This window comes from Gobio gobio (assembly GCF_949357685.1).
Source record: "Gobio gobio genome assembly, chromosome: 7".
NCBI lineage: Eukaryota > Metazoa > Chordata > Actinopteri > Cypriniformes > Gobionidae > Gobio > Gobio gobio.
In genome coordinates, this window is record NC_137103.1 from 36,148,756 (window position 1) to 36,169,788 (window position 21,033).

General features: G+C 37.3%; 2 protein-coding genes across 3 annotated transcripts in view; both read right to left on the reverse strand.

Moving 5' to 3' along the window:
• ptpn4a (protein tyrosine phosphatase non-receptor type 4a) overlaps positions 1 to 17,871 on the reverse strand; it is a 61,589-nt gene extending 43,718 nt beyond the window's left edge. Inside the window, exons 1-2 of one of the 2 annotated variants that reach the window (XM_079821594.1) lie at positions 17,445 to 17,871; positions 1,747 to 1,901 (exon numbers count right to left, since the gene is read on the reverse strand). In XM_079821594.1, the coding sequence (XP_079677720.1) occupies positions 1,747 to 1,884 (138 nt within the window). In that variant the 5' untranslated portion in view covers positions 1,885 to 1,901; positions 17,445 to 17,871. The remainder of the gene's footprint in view (positions 1 to 1,746; positions 1,902 to 17,444) is intronic. The other variant, XM_079821595.1, reaches the window with a different exon arrangement.
• A 1,201-nt stretch (positions 17,872 to 19,072) lies between these two features.
• On the reverse strand, positions 19,073 to 20,806 carry tmem177 (transmembrane protein 177). The gene is made up of 2 exons (XM_079821544.1): positions 20,741 to 20,806; positions 19,073 to 20,190 (listed from the first exon to the last, which is right to left on the reverse strand). The coding sequence occupies exon 2, from the start codon at positions 20,165 to 20,167 to the stop codon at positions 19,235 to 19,237; it is 933 nt and encodes a 310-aa protein (XP_079677670.1). The 5' UTR covers positions 20,168 to 20,190; positions 20,741 to 20,806; the 3' UTR covers positions 19,073 to 19,234.
• Between the last annotated feature and the right edge of the window lie 227 nt (positions 20,807 to 21,033).

Sequence of the window (21,033 nt, forward strand, 5' to 3'; positions counted from 1 at the left end):
GGTTAAAAAATACACATTTTTTGAGAGAGAAAAAACCCCAGACAAGTCACGTTTAATTCGACCACCATAAAGACCACAGTATCATAGATACTTGGACATGGATGGACTCCATCCAGAACACCCTAAAAGTAAGCATCTAGAAATTATCTATCAACTATCCAGAAGCCCCTAGGGTTTCCGTGATTTTGTTCCTGGATCAACATCTTTTATTGATCTTAGAACATTCCTGTCCAAAAACATAGTCCTAACCCTATCCCTTCCCCTAAACCTAACCCTACACATAACTTATCCCCAAACCAGAGAGAAATGGTTAAGAAGCTCCTAGCCATTTTCTGTAAGCCAAAACTTGACATTAACTGTAAACATAATTCTCATATTTGACTGGTTGATTGGAATGTTGTTCCGGGAACAACAAGGATGTTGATCCAGGAACATGTTCTACTTGTTGAAATCACATTCACCCCAGCGACCACGTAGTAACACCACTCACATTTGCTTTAGAAAATGTAAAAATTGTGTTACAATATATATTGCTTAAAAGGACTTCAACCGGCTGGCAAAATGGGCTTTCAAAAAAAGTAAGCTTCCTATACAGTAGAAAGGGAAATGTATTTGGTGCTACCGGACTAGAGATAACAGAAAAAAAGGCTGTTGTCATCCCTTTTGCCAAATCGGTAGAAAAACACCCATAATGCACTGGGAATGTTGCCGTCCAAGGCCACTCACACCAGCCTGCTATGGATACGCTTATCAGAGTCAAATATTGCCTTGCTTGCTTTAGTAGGAAATACTCCAAGAAAAACTTTTAGTCACATTGTTCACAGGTGCAAGCATTCAAGAGTAAAAGTTTAGTGAGAGTTACTTTCGGTTTCAAGTGAAGGTTCCAATGCATTGTAGGCAGTGCCAAAAAGCTAGCCTGACAAAGCAAGACCCACATCAAGATGTTGGGTCTGGGAACACACCATTGGCAGGGCTCAATCCGAGGGGCGGGATAAACGGTTGTCTTTCAAATTCCCTCTGCACGCAATAGGATATTGCTACAACCAACCAGAGCAACGAAGCTAGTTGATAAGATTAAACTTTTGCCGTATCCAGTTGGCAAAACTCTGAACACATATTCCTTTTTTAAGAAAGCTGTTCTTTGTTCTTTTCTCAAAGAAAAGCTTAACTCCAAGACTTCCAGAGACAAAGCTGATTCGAAAGACCGCTGTTCACCAGCAGCAGCCATCCTCTTTGTTTTCAAGTAGCAAGGAATTCACAAGGAACCTTCGCAACTCTGCCGTCATTATGTTAAGCTTGCTCACCGACTCTATTCACGATGTGATTGGCCTGACTAGAGTTTGGTTTTTCAAGCTCGCAAGCCAACGGAGAGTTGCTAGACGACCTTGGCTGCAAATTACATTTGCTGCCGCTAGGATGCGTCTAGAGCTACCGAAAAGCTGTAAAGAACCATAAATATGGAGAGATCGCCACAATGGAAAAATCTGAAAAACCTCTATGTTTGTAGCCAACATTTCAAACTGGATGACTACGAATACAGTGTTTTATGCTAAACAGAGGGGAATAATAACTGTTTTGTCACGTACACAATCAACCATTTCTCGGTTCAGGAAACACGGAGAACGACATTGTTCACATTTAACATTATTTATTTACATGTATACCGACATTGTAACAATACAAAGTGGGTTGAAAAACGGTGATGGTAGACTTTTAACACATCATTATTTCATTCACATTACTTACATTGACTTTAAAAGGCTGGACAGTGTTATCCAAAAGAAGAACGTTGCAGACCACCTCGGTGCGCTGCCTGTCGCGTGCCAGCTCCGTCGCCCGGACATTGTAGGATCTGCCTGGAGGCAACCGGAAGCGTGTGGTCATTACGGTCCAACCAGAGTCTGTAACACACAAAAAAATCTATTTAAGGTTGTGCAATTCCAGTATAACATAAAATTAGCATCAGGTTGGGTTAGTAATTAATTAAAAAACAGGAATAGTTATTACTATAAATATATAATTACAACAGGCAATGTTGTACTGGCTAAACTGTACAAAACTAAACTGTTAAACTGTGCATTTACAAGGCTGATTCAGACTCCGACTTAAATGCACACATGACAAACTGATATTTTTATGTACAGCCTACATTGTGCCTAAATATATCCATTTCCTTAGGGGTTCTTACGCAGCTTTCCTGCTAAAAGTAACAGCAAATGGGGACATAGAGGATAGGATGGATTCAAAGAAGAGGTACTTCACATACATACACAGAAATACAATTGATACAATCACATTGTTTAAGGTTCAGTTTTATCTTAAAGTTTAGGAGGCCATTTACCTTTTATACAGACCTGAATTTGGACTCAAAATAATACACTGGATTTTCTTTCCAAATTAAAAAAGGCACAATATGCAAGATATTTGGATTACAATATCCAAAAACCACAAGAATGTTATATGTTTTGTGCACTGTGCTACTTGTGTGCTGACATTATCCCAAATGTTTCCAACAATGTTTAAATCCAGAGAAATCAGCTATTTTAACCAGTGTTATGGGCCGCGTAACTACGTTGCCCGTCAGTGACCTCGTATCTGCATTACCCTTGATTTCACTGATTTTACTTCAACCATGAAAACACCAAAGACGCTTTAATATATTATGTTTTATTAGACAGGTGAGCAACTGTTTGGATACATTTATCAACAGAAAACTAATCATTGTTATATATGGTTAGTCCTATTGTTTGAATCTCTTGTTTTCTTGATTTACCGCAAGTAACATGTTTGTACCCCAGAGAGACAACACCATTTTGTCTGACAAGTGGCTGACAAAGCAGAAAGAGCTTTATTTGTAGTAACAGTAATACAGCATTTTACACCATACAATACATTTTAAAAATTAAAATTGCATTCCATTTAGCAACACAAAATCCATCTTTTAATATCGATCTAGCATCGTTTAGTGTCTCATACCAGTCAGAGTAATGCTATAACATAACTTTCAACACACTCAAATGTACTTTTAGTATAATTGTTTTGACCAAGTAAACAGCGCTGTGTTACCGCACAATTTTAATTTGTCAAATAAAGGGAGTAGTAATTCAGCACCTGTGGCTGTTCCACTAGAATGAAATAAAATAATCTGAATTTAAGTGATCAAAATGAACTGTAACAAAGTTTAATACCAGGGAAGGAGGAGGCGGACATAAATTTAATTGTAAAATAAACAAACAAAAAAAAGAAAGAAACTACAGCGGCTGACTGAGGCATATAAAAACAGCAAAGTAAAATGTCCCAGGCTCTCCATCTTGCCCTGCTTCATACCACAGTAACATTAATACAACTTTAATACAATGATTTCTGCTTGAGTCCTGTTGGATTGCTTTCCATCAGTTGTGGACATGGACAACAACTCCCAAGATTCCACACTCATTCACAGCCTCATCAAGCTACGCCTTTGTTATCATTTTTAATAAGCGGATAAACTAAGGGGGAAAACTTTCATAGTGTGGTTTTAACCTTTAAGAGATTAAATTATCAATATATATTTTGTCCACGCTTCTCAGATTGCCTTATCTTGGGAGATCTGTTGTGCTCTATTCAGGTGAATAAAGCAGTTTGTGTGTACGATCAGCCATGTGGAAGCGCTTTCACTTCAGCATTCTGACATGTCCATGGGTCACAACCATCAGGCCATCATCCACAGATCCACCGAGACTTCTAAACCCGTCTCATGTTCATTCATAGATCTACAGTCACGCAAAGGTCACAGAAAAATATCTCTGACCTTTAAGGTACCTCACAGGGATTTCTGGGCATTCATTTGTGGAAAAAAGGGAAACACTACTAAATGCATATAGATAAAATATAAGCATTTTAAAATAAAATACATACAACAACTCAATAGAAATTCCTAATTTTTTAGGGGCATTTTTGCATGTCACACGAACAAGACGGATAATGTAAAATTAATGCTTATAAACTAATCATTTTGTGAAAATACTAGACAGTCTAGAACTGCATGAGGCATGCATTTTAGCCAAACAGACCATCAAGAATGAGTGCACCTTGCATGAGTCTTGCACACAGTTATAATGAAAAACGTCTGAAGTCACCTTGCTGATGATAAGGTACCTCACTTGCCAGCTGCCTCTGCATTTAAAACAAATCTAGAGAGAAACTGTCCATTGCAGACATTAATGTTTATTGAATAATGATTTAAGAATGAAGTATGGTATTTGAATGAAACAGCTTGCATGTGCCCTGCTGGAAGTCAATAATAAAGAAACAGGAGAGTAAAAGGGCAAACTACTAAACAGTTTACAAACTCAGGACACGAGCAATGTTCTCTTTGTGTCGTCCTGCCAAACTAGCAGCTGAGGGACTTATAAAGGTGTAAACAAAAAGTCGCCTTAATGGTTTACTACAATCTATTCCAAAAACATTCGCTTTAATGCATTCAAAGCACACAAACTAAGCGCAAAGGTCAGCAAGCATGGCAGCATCTACGAAGCCCAGGTGTCCTCAGTGTAGCTCGATCCTCCTATGCAAGCTAACCTTTATATGCCTGTTCCCTCAGGGGACATCACCTAACCACATGAGCGTGCTTGAATAGGCTTCCATTACATTCAGCATAACTCAGCTCTACGGAACAAGCATTTAACTCGCAAATTACAGCATATGAATGCAAAAACTCATTTGGCTGCAACGGTGCAAGTTTCTGACATGCAAACAAACTACTGAGAGTCTATAATATACCATCATAATATACCAATTCACTTAAACATAAAACCTTGTATGTAAATTATTTATTCCATGATTGGCTGTTTTTCAATTACATTTTTTCATTCCATCTGTCTGGTTTAAATTTTTGGTGTGTAATTCTTATTAAGACCTTCCCTGCATTCAATTGTACAACCTCCTGCAAAATAATATAGTAAAAATCTGCTAGGGGTAATAAAATCACATCTTTAATTGGACAATTAAACAACATCTTATTAAATTCGATAATTGTCTTGATCTTTTAAACAACTGGGAAGATGGTAATCAACTACTTTTCATAAAAATCACCTGTCAAGTTTATAAAATATATTACATCAGCATATGAGAGTCAAATTGGATGACTACTCATCTCAAGATCACTCAGTTTATATTCCAGTTCGTTGGTGAAATATGAACATTTATATGACAATAAACTGTAATAATTAGCATTCAAACATCGATTAAATAATGAAGACCTACGTAAAAATATACTGAATATGTAATACAGTGAATGCAATGCATATATTTTACGAAATGCTTCTCTCTAGAGTTATTTTTCTAGCTAACTAATGAGTTTATGGACATTGAATAGCTTTTTTCAGGTAAATGTAACGTTTAGTGACACTGTATAGCCTACACGCTGTTTTGTTGACGTTTTTTCCTCCGGTTGTAACATTGATTGAACTATCACATGAGACTTTTCAGTTGTAATGTATCTTCAACATACCTTCTGGTGTTCACCCATGTTAATTTCATGCTGTAACTAGTAGTAAAGAGGAGATGAGACGATCAGTTCCCGATCATATGATGTAGAATGTAGGAGTACCATTAGCTTAGGTGAGAATTGACGCCTCTGGCAGTTCAAACAAATAGGGCTGGGCAACAAACTCAAGCTCCTCTGAAATTTCCCTTTAAAAAAATTTAGCTTTAGACTTCTAATCTGACCTGTGTTTTGTTTTGCTCTATCCTCTGTGCTTCCGTGTTCGTCAATACGTTGGGGCAAAGTTCACTCTTCCGCCGGAACTAGACTCGCGTACAGCAGTTACCAGAAGCCAGTGAGTATGGTTTATGCTATAAATATGGATATTTTTCTTAGAAAAACACAATGCTTCGCTTCAGAAGGCCTTTATTAACACCCTGCCTGGAGCCGCATGGATTATTTTAATGGATGGATGCGCTTTTTTGGGCTTCAAATTACTATTCACTCCTATTATAAAACTTGGAAGAGTCAGGATATTTTTTAATATAACTCCACGTGTTTTAATATATGTGAAGTAATTTACACCAAGGATGGCTTGAGGGGGAGTAAATTATGGGATAATTTTCATTTTTGGGTGAACTAACCCTTAAAAGCGTACCAAAACAACAGACTTTGCTTCATTTTAAAAGTAACAAAACACAAAGCCAAAATATCTGTGCATCTCTAATTTAAATAACTCTACAACATCATTAACAAGCATAGTGAGCCAAATGTCGAGCAATGTTTTTAAAGCGCAAAACAGTCACAGTATAAATTTTCTGGAAATGAACCTACAATTATCTCATTTAAAGTAGTCTCTGCATATTAAACTGAGACAGTATTTTACAATTAAAATAATTACTTTAAATGTTGTTTTTCATTGGAAGATGTGAATAGTGGGCAATAGCAAATTATCAAAATCAGGTAAAATTACTGTTAGCAGCTTACACTAAAATATTTTTGTGTAGTTCTCAGGTACAAAATATTGCAAGGCATGGCAAAAGGCTACACTAACAAGCTTCTTAATTCCCATGAGCCTAGACTCAACATTGAAAAAGAAACACATTTTTGATTAAAGCTGCACATTCCAGTCAACTCTGCACTGCCTACAGTAGCAGGTTTAACTGCTGAGGGTTTGTCCACTCTAATCACGCTGTGAGTTTCTGGACACACAGACTCTGCATGTTTCCACTTCTGCATCCGGCCTCTCCGCCGAGACACAACCACTCACTAGGAACACAGAACTACTTGAATAAAAGGATGACTACCACAGCGATCAATATCCTGTAAACAAATCTGCCTCACTTCATTAGAGGAAAGAAAGCCTCCCCCTGGGCTGGAGATGGTAGAAGAGGCTCGAGCACTTTATATGAAGACTACAGCTGAGAAGGCGGCTGGCTCAAGTCAAATGTTCTGTATTCATTATACGTCCCCAGGCGAGGGACGGCCAGATCGATAGATGCTGCATGTACTACACGGTCAACTTGAGCCTTGAGCCCTTTGCAGGGATGTATTGCATGTTGGAAATCCCCACGTCACATCTCCTTCCATTCATCTTTCTTAGAATACAGATGACTCAGAAAACTCACATGTTACTCAGTCCATTAGCCTGCAGCATCTCTACAGATGAAATTGTGACTCAAAGAGGCACAAATTGGATTAGTTCACTATAATAATGTCATTGCAAAAACCATGCATTGCTGAATAAAGCAAGGAGGCTAAGACGAAACAAAAATAAAGCTTTGGAGATTGTTTTATTAAAAAAAAGTGGCAAAATCAATATGATAATTGTGATAAATGTAATGTATAATGTAATACATTCTAATAATTATAATAAATCAACTAGAAAAAGCATAAAGAAAATTTGGAAGGCAGCAATAGAAGTGTTAAAATGTGACTGTATGGTAAAGTAGATGCAAGAAAGATAAAAATTAATTACATAAATATGTTAGAAAAAAGTGTAACACGTTAAAATAAGGTTTAATTTGTTAAAATGAGTTAACTATATTAGTTAACATGAAGAAAAAATTGAAAACCGTACTAAATCATTTAACCTTAGTTAATGTTAATTTTAACATTTAAAAATACATTATTAAAATCAAAAGTTGTATGGTAATATTATTTAATGGACCAGTGCTGAACTAACCAAAGATAAACTAACAACTGTATTAGATGAAGTATACAACTTGATCAAAGAAGTTTTTATTAATGTTAACAAATACTGTATAAACTAGGGGTGGATGATATAGCAAAAATATTTCAACTTTTTTTCAAATATAAATGGCATTCACTCTTTAGATTCACTTAAGATATAAAGGACTGTTTATTAGGGCTGTGCGATATTGAAGAAAAATGTGATATGCGATATCCTTGTTAAATAATGCGATATTCAATATGCGATGCGATATTGCTTTAAGTGTATAAAATCTATTTAAATTGTATTTAAAAAAAATATTTAAAAACTGAGAATGATACCATTTGTGTGTTGCACATTCTTTCTGGGAAAAGAAAGCATTGCTACAACTTCTGAAAGTGACCAGCAGTGTTTTAGCAAAACTGAATGTCACAAATCTGACAATATAATTTTAACATCAATGTAAACAAACAAAAAATGTAATGCTTTACTTGACTGCTTGACTTGGTATAATATCAACCTGGGTGGACGATTTTTTTTCTTATTTTAATTTATCTTTGTTATTAAAAATAAGAACTAAAAACAGTAGTCTTCACATGAATTAAATATACACTGATACATAATAAAGCTACATGTTTATTCAGCCAAGAGCACAGTGATTTTCTCATTTTTCTTTTGTTGTTTGACAGACAGCGGCAGGTTTACTGTATGAGCAGGCTGTCACTTTAAGACCTAATGCACAGATCCTGTTGACATGCATTCGGTTTCTTTCCCCAACTGATATCGTTCACTTAAAGCATAACCGACTGTGTTTACATGAATACTCATCAAGACAGCCATTTTGACATTACTGTGTGTGTATTTGACATTTCGTGTAACAAGGCATGAAACAGAACTGAAGGGATCACACGATTTCAGAGAGGCGGCTTTTACGCACATTTCGGTGTGTGTTTCAGACAGCAGACAGCGCAAGACTCCAAGGAGTTGGAGTTGTTCAAATTATTACGTTTAAGAAGTCTTTTTAATGTCAAGCAAGTCACATAAGTAACAGTCGTGTGCCCAGTCTATTCTCTGCTATATGCGTCGACCTAAACGTACACTTTTCACAATGTTTAAGTAGCCTATTAAAATCATTCATATATTGGGTGCCGTTGCGATTTGCATATTGCGATATGTACATTTGCGATATTTCGATAATTTCAATATATTGAGCAGCCCTACTGTTTATGTAAACCTTTAAGTAACACTTAAGTGCAATAAGACACAAAAAGCTTATGTCAAATCAGTGAGAGATGGGGTGCCAGAACTGCAACTGAAAGAGCACTGTAGCACGATACTACGATCTCTCCTCAAAGGCAGAATGTTGTGGAGACATTCTAATTGTTCGCAATCTAAAATCGGGATATTGCATACACCTAGTTTAAACAAATTGCTCGCATTAACTAATGGGAGCTTACTGTAAAGTGTTACCCAAAAAAAACGACAAAATAACAAGAGCCCTTGAAACTTAAAATGTTAGAAAGTTAGCTGCCCACCATTGACAGAATTTTCTGGCGTTCCGTGTTTTCACTGTTATACGGCAGGGGGCGCTATTATGCATCTTCTGAAAGAGTACAACATTTCTGGATCAAAACACATGCACAAAACAGCAGAAACAGGCGATAAAAGCATTGCTTATGCGTGTTGTAGTCTTTGAAAAAAAAACTATTTTCTCAGCTGTTTGTTCAAAATGTTGCTTTTTTACGAAACTTGGCCATATTCAAGTGTTGATAAAAAAATGCATTAAGCTACATGCATGCATGCATGCATACATAAATACATGCATGCATACATACATGCATATATAAATAATGGTTTAAAACAATTGTGTAACCAGCATGAAACAGTAAGCGGCCAATATAGTTAATTAGCTTAAATGTAGCCTGATTACAGTTGCCTAGCAACTTGCTGCATTAATACAGTATTCAGCTAACAGTTTCAGGTATACTTCATCCTCTTTAACACTTATTCTACTTATGATTAGTAATTCTGGTATAAATGTGGGCATTATGCAGACATCATTCAGAATTACTGCTAGCAAAATAGCTCACTCAGTCTAAATCTTAAGGTTTAAGGTTACACAGCAAAACTCTAAAAGACATTTACAACAATGCAGCACACAGACACACAGAATTGGAAAAAAAAACGCATTTAGAATATTCAATAACTAATAAAGGATAAAGCGGTTATATTTGCCATGCACGTTAGCTCACAGTTGGTTTGAATCCCATTTTGGGAGAACAAACACAGACCTTTTCTCTACAGCGAGCGGCCAATAGCAGCCCACATAAACAGCGCAATGTGCTGCGAGTGTGTTCTCTGGCATGTGGGGAGGGGAAGTGGGCGTACATCCTGACTCAGGTGAGTATACACACTTTCAAACTAGGTCTACAGGAGTCAGTGTGTAACCAGATCTTACAAGCACAACCCAGCCAATCTCTGAACCTGACATTTTTGCAGCCTCTGGCTACATTTGGCACAGCAACCTCAACTGCAATGACTGGAGGAAGTAAAAAAGGAAAAGAGTGATTTTTCCAACCACTCTGCTTCAAAAACAGTTTGAATGTGGATGAAGGAAACGAAACACAGCTTGGACAGTGTGGAATTTTAAGGGAAAACACTTTAGGTATTATGAATTTTAGTGTATACTACAACAAGAGCTTCTTTGTAAATGTCAGGAACAACAATGAAAAAGTACTGTGGCAGTACCACTATAGGGATGCACAATATATCAGTACCGTATTGGTCGATATTGAATATTTAATTGTGCATGCTCATTTCCACTATATTAACATTGAGATTATAGAGCTTAAGGAATATATTTGTTTATCAATGCATTGTGATGCTGAAGGATTCTGCATCAATACATAAAAACAAAATAATTGATTTTTTAAAAATGTAATTAAATAGGCCCATCATACATATTAATGTACTGCTGTACTGTAAATAAAGTACTTTTACTATAGACTTAATTAAAAGCATTATCGTCTGATATTTTGGATGTCAGTTTTTACCAAAAGAACAGGCATGAATGAGAGAAAGTGCAGGACGTGTTGATATTAAAAAGGACTACACTCTAAAAAAAAAAAAAAGGTTCTATACATGGCACCAAAAATGGTTCTTAGCTCGTAATCATAGGAGAACCTTTTTAAGTGCCAATTTTGGTGCTTCAGTGGTTCTTCGGCCGAAGAACCGCTGAAGAACCACTGAAGCACCAAAATTGGTGCTATACAGCACTTAAAAAGGTTCCCCTATGATTACGAGCCAAGAACCATTTTTGGTGCCATATAGAACCTTTTTTTTTTTTTGAGTATTACTCAGACACAGTGCGATCCCAAATTAAGTGAATATTGTGCTTGAAAGGTCAGATTCTTGCAGAATGATTTAAAAATATCTGTCTTGGCGAGTACTCACATTCTACAAATGTAAAATAAAAAAGTAAAGCACTGTTAAATTTAATTTGTTTCTTTCTTTCTTGTGTTGTATTTGTCGTTACCCTATGAATCATAATTGAATTGAAAGGCAAGTGAAGATCTCAATTAGATTACCTTTGCTGTGAATTAATGTTCACTTAAAAGTCCATCTTTAATAACATTTTATAAATAACAGTTAAATGTAATATTAAGAATCTCAAAATGAATATATAATTTGTATACCATACATTATAATGTTCTGATGACTAAATTAACATTAGATTAAATACCTTAGATAAGGTATTTAAATTCATTTACACAAATTAAAAGTATCAATTAAAAAGATTGATTTTAGGTTTCAGTGTATTACGGTAAATTTATTTACACAAAATTGTACAGAATTTTAACATCAGCCATTAATCAGTTATTGAACATGATATGAAAAGAACCATCAGAGATTAAGATATGTATCGGTGCATCCCTACTTCAAAATATTGTATTTGTATGGTTTAACAAGAATACTTAGGTATTAAAATGGTAATTTGTCCAAAAAGCCATGGTACCTGTTAGCCTATGTTCATTCAAGCATACCGCACAGAAAAGAATCGAACAAGAATGCAATGTCAGTTCCGTGAGGTTAAAGGTGTGAAATATTTTAAATTCAAATTCCAGTTTAATATGCAGAGACAGCTACAAGTAAAGCCATTAGTAGGTTGATATCCTCGCCAAAGCGTAAACACTGTGGGCTCTGTTTGTTTGAGTATCCCAATGCAGCAACACTGGAAAAATTTGAAATGTAAAGCTAAGAAGCAGTGGACCCATCAAAACAGGTTTACTCTGAGCTGCAAAGTTGCTTCCTAAGAGTTTCAGCCTGTCTGGTAGAAGCATCTGAAATCAGTTTCCCACATTCAAATTAACTACAAGTAGTTAAACCCCAAAAAGCTAAGTTCATAGCACTGTAATTAAAATTAGTTTCCACTCACTCCAGATTTGAAAAACACCACTTCAAACATCCTATATGAAAAAAGGTCTATAAAAAAAAAACACTTAACTAACTTTTAACATCTAATCCACTCGGGCCCTGTTTACGCCTGGCATTAAGATGCATTTTGGTCGACTGGATCACAAGTGGATGACACTAAACAGAGGTGTCAACGGGGTGTAAACGTTTTGAGATTGTCCACTTTCGACCACTTCTAGAGGTAGTTGAAAACGTATTTGATTGCTTTCATAGATCATGTGGTCGAATCTTTTCGAATAGCCACAAAAGACCACCTACTGACTTAATGCGTAAACATTATGGGAAGCGAGCTAACCAGAGAGGATTTTAACCTTTCCGGCTGAAGACCCAAGTTTGGTTTGAAGACGAAAATGTACCAAGCACAATGTTTTCTATCCACTCCTTATTTCTTACACAGATTCACCACGTTCGGCGTGGTCTCGCAGCTATCAGAGCAGAAACGTAAGATGCTTGGTATGTTTTACCATCGTCTCCAGGCGCGCTCATATGTAAATTGCATGAGCTTATTTATTCCATTAGATCGAAAGATGTGAAAAAATGAAACATTTTGAAGAAAGCAGGACAGAAGTGGTCAAAAGTGGAATTAAAACACCAAGTGTAAACGGGAAATGTGTCTTCCTCATCTACTTGTGAGCCGATTGACCAAAATGCATCTTAAGTGTAAAAAGGACCCAAATACAGAGGGTCCAATATATGGTTAGTTATAGATAGATAGCTTATGGTTCTAATCTAAGGCATTTCATCTTTGGCATTTAACTCATAATTTTGCAAACGCCAGTCTCTGAATAGTTATGTGCACACATCAAAAGCATAATGTGAATGTCTTGTGAAAATATTTCATGCACAAGTGGCCCAAACATAGGGAACAGGCTGTTCAATTGAAGGGGTAATACAGATGTACAGATATAGACACACTCCAGTGCAGTGGAATTTTTTTCAAATGACTCTTCCTCTTTCCGTCAAAACACAAGAACATTACTCATTAATGCTTAAACATCTCATTGTCTCTTTGAGATGTGTCATGAGCCTTACATTAAAAATGGAGGGAAAAAAGGAGGTCGTCTATTTTTGTCTGTCTGAGTTTAGTTGCAGACAGACAAGAGAAGACAGTGAAAAAATGCAGTAGAGAATCTCCACAGGTTTTTATCATAAATCATATCTTTTGGGGCAGAAGGGACATTTTAATAACACTAATACTTATTATGTTTTGTTTTCTTTCTTTTTTTAAGGTCAAGTTCAACTTAGTGTTTTATTGTATGTCCGCATTACACCACCTTTCCCAACTTTGGGGTCGCGAAGATATTTTGTTAACACTTCGAGGTTTCATTTAACATTAGTTAAACTAACAATGAACAGCTTTAATGTCTCAACATTTACTAAAACATTAAAATCAAACGTATCTGATAACATTAACTAACACACTGTGAGAACTTTTTCATTTTCACTTTTCATTTTTTAAGTTGTTAAATGCTGTAAAAATATACTGCTCAGTGCTCACTGTTAATTTATGTATGTTAACAAATGAGACAGAAAAAGTTTTTATAACTAAAGCAGTTTATGCTTTTGAAAGTATTTTCAGTCATTACTCCAGTCTTCAGTGTCACATGATCCTTCAGAAATCATTCTAATATGTTGATTTTTGCTCAAGAAACATTTCTCATTATTATCAATGTTAAAAACACTAGTGTTGCTTAATATTTTTGTGAAAACTGTGATACTTTTTCCAGGATTTTTTGATGAATAGAAAGATCAAAACAACATTTGAAATAGATATCTCTTGTAACATTATAAATGTTTTACTGTCACTTTTGATAAATTTACTGCACCCCTGCTCTTTTAAAAACAAATCTTACTTACCCCAAACTTTTCAACGTTAATAAGTGTAAATGTCAAATTAGTTCCAAAATATGAAATTGTATTTGCGGTCCGCACAGTAATATAAATCTTCAAGTAAAAAGGAAGTTCATGATAGCTTTTCCTTTTAATTTTGGAGCACTTACCACAAAAATGTGACACTCATTTCCTCAGCGCCGAGCGCGTGTTTGGTGACAGCATAAGGAAGCGACACCGAGTTTTATAATGAACAAAATCTATGGTGTGGATTTGAAAGAATATGCCATTTCATCAGGAAAACTAGGAAATGGAAATGATCGAATAAATCCTCCCTCACACAAACAACACTCTGCTATAATAACATACCGTTACACTTGTAAAACACCTTTGAGTCTGCGACAGATGGACTGTACACACAGCTGTGATTTGCTTCTGTCATATCTGCTGAAACGCACGCGATGTGTGGCTGCCTGGCTGGTGATCCGTTTTGGAGTGCCACATGAGCAGTCACCGCAACAGTGCTGACAGAACACTCTCTATTCATGATACCGAGGCCAGTCATTCATCTCGTACCTTCTCAGACAGGAAGTTTTCATTGGAAAGAACAAGCAGAGAAAATCCGTCAAAACAAGCCTGTATTTCCTGCAGGTCCATCTCTTTATGACTCAGATCTGAGATGAATATATTTGACCTGGCAGTGGAAGGTGCAGTACCTAGATGATCTCATGATAATTCCTAAATCTGATGGGCGTTTCTGCATTGATTGCAACCAAAATGTCTTCAGTCACTTTGACCGCTGGCGTACATGGAGGTGCTCTACAACATTGGTCCATTCAAAGCTCTCAATAATCTCTCTTAAGATTCGTACTAAGTAACTGAGTAGTATAACAAACCAGATAATCATTTCCACAAAGAGATTATTATCTAAATCGGAAACAACGGCGCTTCAAGAGGGTCAGACACTGAAATTCTCAGTTGGTGATGAAAAGAAGTCTGTTACAGGCTCAGCTGATCTGCCTTGTGTGTTGTGTCAAGTTTTTAAGCTTTCTATTCATCAAATAATCCTGAAAATAGGTCAGTTTCCACAAAAATATTAAGTAGTACACGTGTTTTCAACTTTGACAAGAAGAAATGTTTCTTGAGCACCAAATGAAAATTATTTCTGGAGGATCATGTGACACTGAAGACAGGAGTAATGATGCCAGCAATTAATACAACAAGAAAACTGAGGAAAGGAAGACCCTTCAGCTTGAAATGAAAGGCTACACTTTATTTTAAGGTGTCATTGTTACAGTGTAATTATATATTTAAGTACTGAGTAATATTAATTAACTACATGTACTTACAATAGGGTTAGGGTAGGATTAGGTTGAGGGTTAGTTGCAAGTAATTATGCATCATTTTTTACTATGGTACGTACATGTAACATATAAAGAACACTGCAAAATAGAGTGTTACCAAATGAAATAACAGCTCAGTATGAGAGAGTACATAGTGTTAAGATCCTATATGAAACATCCCCATAATAAGGTGCTTAACTTGGCCATGGGTTGCTCTGAGGAGGTCAGAACTTACACTGCAATGTGCTCGGTCAGGCAATGTGGTTTCCCATACTGTGATGGGCAGGTGCTGCCAGTTCCAACTGTCTGAACACCTGCCTCCTGTTACCCCCTCTTCAAAGCCCCTCAATTCAGCTCCACATGGCCTTGGCTCAGGTGCACACAAATGCCTGCCAGGGCCCTTGCTGCAGCCCTCGCGCCCCTAACAGCTGACACCCTGAAATCATCCGAACTGCTCCTGCATAACATCCACTTAGCCCAACGAGATGTAATGTAAATGTAATGTTCATGACCATTCATGAAGATATTTCTATTCTCCTTGCACATGGGGTTAGTATTTTTCTGAACACTTATTCAGAAAGGATACCTTAAATTGATCAAAAGTAACAGTAAAGACCAATCGATTTCTATTCAAATGAATGCTATTCTTTGTAACTTTAGAATCCTGAAAAATATGTATCAAGGTTTCCACAAAAATATTAAGTAGCACAACTGTTTTCCACATTGATAATAATAAGAAATGTTTCTTGAGAGCCAATTCAGCATATTAGAATGATTTCTGAAGGATTATGTGACACTGAAGACCGGAGTATTACCGTTTCACAATATTACTGTTTTTATTGTATCTTAGATCAAATAAAAACAGCCTTGGTGGGCATAAGAGACTAAATATTTAAATTGTGCATGTGTATACATACATACATACATACATACATACAAACAATACATATACATACATACTCAAGGGCAAAAAAAGGCCAACAGTCAAGCCAAAAATGGCAAAATATTTAATGGTTTTCACTATAGGGTTGAAATTTGGACTCTGATCAGGCCAAACCAGGCCACTTCTTGGTTGTCTTTGCAATTTGAGCAGGAGTAGGGTTTAGCCATTAGCCTTAGTGTTTAGCCATTTTAGGCTTTTTTGCCCAGGTGTGTGTGTGTAGGCAAATGCTTAGGAGTCTATAATTTGATCATTTTTGTAGTTATGTTTCTAGCTTGTAGTCTAATATGTTTGGCAACAGTTCTTCTAACCCTAACTGATGGAGTGCATATATTTTAATTTCTTAAACAACCATGTAGGAAGACACCATGGCCATATTCCAGGATGACGCTGTCAAGATTCAACAGGCTCAAATAGTGAAATAATGGTTGGGAGGGAGCATGAAGAATCATTTTCAAACATGAATTGTCACCACTGAGTTCAGACCTTATATTCTTTGGGATGTGCCGGAGTAGACATCGACAGATTGATTGGGACACATTTTCTAAGTCATCTCAATGGTAAAATAAAAAAAGTGTCCCAATCACCCTGGAAATATATAAACACACACACACATCCATCCACCCATCTACTCGTGCCTTCATGAGGGAAGAATTCTGAACAACTGGTTTTCACCTGTGTAGGTGACGTCGCAATAATCAGTCACATGCGTCTAGTCATAAACACTGTCAAAAAACGATGACGTCATTGACATGTAAACACATAAAATAACTCTGATTAAAAAAGGGAGTGACGACACAAACAAATCTTTGACTTCGAAAGTACCAATTGTTTTCAACAATGACCGGGATCATCAGTGTTTGGCTCTTAATGAGAGAAGTTAAATTAGGATAATCCTCTCAACTGGAATAAATGATCATGTTCGTCTCCCAACAGAGCACTATTGTGTTGGTTAAATACAGCACAACCGCCAACAAAATTCAATCTGCTTTTAATGTCTTCAGCTAAAGGAAAGGCTGCTTGGACCTTCTGGTAAAACATTTACAAATAAAATGCTAAAAAAAGTATTCCTTGTAGGCTATGTAATTATTTTCTTCTCTAAAAGATATAATTATGATATAAGAATTCACTTGAAATGTGTTTTTTGAATATACAGGAAAGCAAGCAGCATTTTAGTGCAGAAATTCCCTAGCAACATCAAAGTGACATTCCGATTCTTACCGTCATAAACTGCTCCAGGGGTGTCCAGTTTTATAAGTAAATGTTATTTCGTTAGAGACCCAAGGCAGAGGAGCGGAGAGCCCGCTCAGAGCAGCAGCAACAGCAGCCTCATACTGACCCACTCCAGCCCAGCACACACATTCAACTCAACGGGGCCTCCGGTTCCAATAATCCACAAACTCAATCCTGTAAAGCCAGTCAGCGACGACACTTTGCAATCCAGTCAACGGACCACTAGGGCGGTGGAAGGGGTCTCGCAGGAGAATAAAAACGCATTTCCCACTCCGGAGGTCGGCTCATCAGGATCGCTGACTTTTTTCAGTTGTGTCTCCGTTCACGGTGCTGCTGTTACATTGTAGGAGCCGCAGAAGCAGCAGCAGTGCTGAGTGTTACATTGTAACATGGCGCGACATCTCTCCGCAGCGCCACCAGCGGCCGGGGGTGGAGTCACAACCTGGAGAGGCGGGGTATTTTAGACACGGACGGACGGACGGACGGACGGACGGACGGACGGACGGACGGACGGACGGACGGACGGACAGATAGACAGATAGATAGATAGATAGATAGATAGATAGATAGATCTTGTTTTTGTCCACATGCTTATCCGTTTTTGTCCACATGCTTATCCAGTTTAACGGGACTAACATTGATTGTAGACTCACTAACATCTTAACAAAAGTCTAGTGCAGGGGTGTCCAATCCTGCTCCTGGAGGGCCACTGTCCTGCAGAGTTTAGCTCTTACTTGCCTCAACACCTGTCTGGAAGTTTCTAGTATGCCTAAAAAGACCTTGATTAGCTGGTACAGGTGTGTTTAATTGGGGTTGGAGCTAAACTTTGTAGGACAGTGGCCCTCCAGGACCGAGTTTGGACACCCCTGGTCTAGTGCAACAATTCTTTTGCCAAAGCCAAGATCGCATAGTTGACGCACAGATAGTTTTTTAAGACAACAGTGGCATCATGTGGCCAAATCGTGCTAAAGCTAGGCCTACTAGTTACGTGTTTAATTGCGTGTATAGATTTGATCCCGTTTTTGAGTCTCTTGTTTTTTTTTAAATGTAGGCCTATTTATTTTATATTGTTAATATTGTTTAATATACTGTTTTATTTAGGCCCTGTACTGTTTTCAAATGCCAGTAGTAAAATGGAAGCTATTAATCATTTAACTATATTTAAAACTTCACAGTAAGCTAAATATCACACTATAACAAGCATTTAAAGACTAAATTGTATAGAAATACAAACTATTAATTTTGAAATTAGCTATTATCTGGAGGGGGGGGGGGTACAGTAAAACACTGTTCAGAGAGCCATACAAGGGCTGACACTGCGGAAAGCCAAACCTACTGGAAATGTCATTGCAGAATGAGTGATCTAGTATGTAAACACTGGGAAATGTCCACACCCAATGTGTGCTTCAGCAAAAGCTGAAATTGCCTCTCAAACATATTTTTGGCATCCATCCTTTGGCCGACTGTCACTCACACACAAACATTTTAAAAATATGAATAAAAATGTATGTCATTGCTTGATGATGACTTACAAAATCTTAGGACAGCCAGTCGCCTAGTGTATCTTACTGATACTTTAAACATTAAACTTTGACAGATGTAAACAACAACATCATAAACATAAGTTTGTTTATTCAAGTGAAAGAGAAGACACTGGTATCCAGTGGTGTGTTGTACCATTTCAAACGCATTGTAAATGTACAATCTCATATACAAACATATGTTAAAATTCAAGATCTAATCATTTACATATATGCCTTTAAATATATTTGGGCAGTTCATACTTTCTCATTTTTCAAAATATTTAAAATCCCATCCCGTCTAGATGTGTAAGTTGCATGTCTGAGTTGCAGCAGGTGGCCAGGAAACAAGTTTCCACTTGGGGCGTACATCTCTTTCCCTTTAGGGCCCATCAGAGAGCGCAGGGTCTTGTTCCGTGTCAAGATTTTCTCATAGAACTCTAATCCACCCTTTGCATAAGCGCTAGACAGACATGCCGCACGGTGGTCCGAGCTGTAGTCCAACCACTGGCTCAGAGCATCAGAAGACATGATATACGACACGACTCCTAAACCCAGTGCAACCACATTAACACCGGCCCTGAAGATGATGGACCCAGCCTGGAGCCCAAAGATCTGCTTAAGGGCTACGCTATATATACAAGCTCCGGCCAGACATGCTGGAGCCACTGCAGCGTGCAACACAGGACCCCCAGCCCGCAGTCGGGCCACTTCTCGGGCTATAGCGAACTTCTGTGCCTCTGGAGAGAACACCAGGGAGTTTTTGAGAGCAATGCCTGAGTCGGTGTCCCACTCCAGCTCTTTGCCATTGATGAGAATAGAGCGATTAGTGATGCCCGATGGATCCTCAGAGGTGCTGTTGAAGTTGGCTGGGAGGCCGATCTGCACTCCAGAGGGAAGCCATGGAACACCAGCCCCTACCGGCTGAAAGCCGAAAGCCGCAAATGCACTGAAGTTTTTAGGGGAGCTAACAGCAGAATCTTTCAGCACCTCCTGAAAGGCGTTCTCAAGTTTCTCAGACAGGCTGGCAGGTTCTCCTTTGTGCCAGGCCTGGTAAACTTTTCTGTATGTATGATCTGGGAAAACATGATAAGAAAGGTTGGCAGAGAAGACCCCACCACAACTGACAAGGAGCAGCGGTGTCCGATACTTCTGAATAAACACAGAGAATCTCAGAAAGCGTGAAGCCATCTTCTATTGTTCACCTGGCCAAACTGTTGAGAAAAAATAATGACAAAATTATATATATATATATATATATATATATATATATATATATATATATATATATATATATATATATATACATAAATGGTATAATATTTGCATTCAATTGCAATGTTATCTTAAAATTAACATACCATGTATGCTTCATATAAATAAAATACGTTTTTCCCTCTAACTATAGTAATAACTAAATTGTCTAATTACATGCAACTAACCCTAAACCAACCCCTCATCCTAACCCTTACCCTATAGCAAGTACATGTAGTTAATTATTACGCAGTACTTAAATGTATAATTACACTGTAACACGGACACCTTCAAATAAAGTGTAACCAAAAGTTGTTTATAAACGCATTATGCTTTAAAAACCTGCTGCACATTTTAAAAGTATGTATCGCAAGCCCTGCTTTTCCGAATGCATACATTTTTATATTTTTCGAAAGCATACATTTTCGAATAAGGCCCCAAACATATTTATGTAAAGTCTTAGGGAATAATTGCCAATTAAAGACAATAAAACCATTAGTATTCTCTTACTTGCTACTCTGCGTTCATTCTCACAAGGACAGCACGTTGAGTGTTATGGACACACAATTTTACGACACTTTTACGACACCGCGGACGATTTGCGGACTCCGTCGGAATAGAATAGAAAATAAGAATGTATAATTTTTATAACTAAAATGGGAATGGACAGGTGCATATCTGAATAAAATGTCACACATTTTAACTCTTCATTTTGTATTTATAAATGAGGGGCTATCGACGTTGTCTTGTACGTGTCATGGGATATGACAATAAGACAAAACGTGTCCCAGTGGAGGAGTTAC

Coding starts and splice junctions, on each gene's coding strand:
- tmem177 (XM_079821544.1), bottom strand. CDS start 20,167: ATGGCTTCACGCTTTCTGAGATTCTCTGTGTTTATTCAGAAGTATCGG.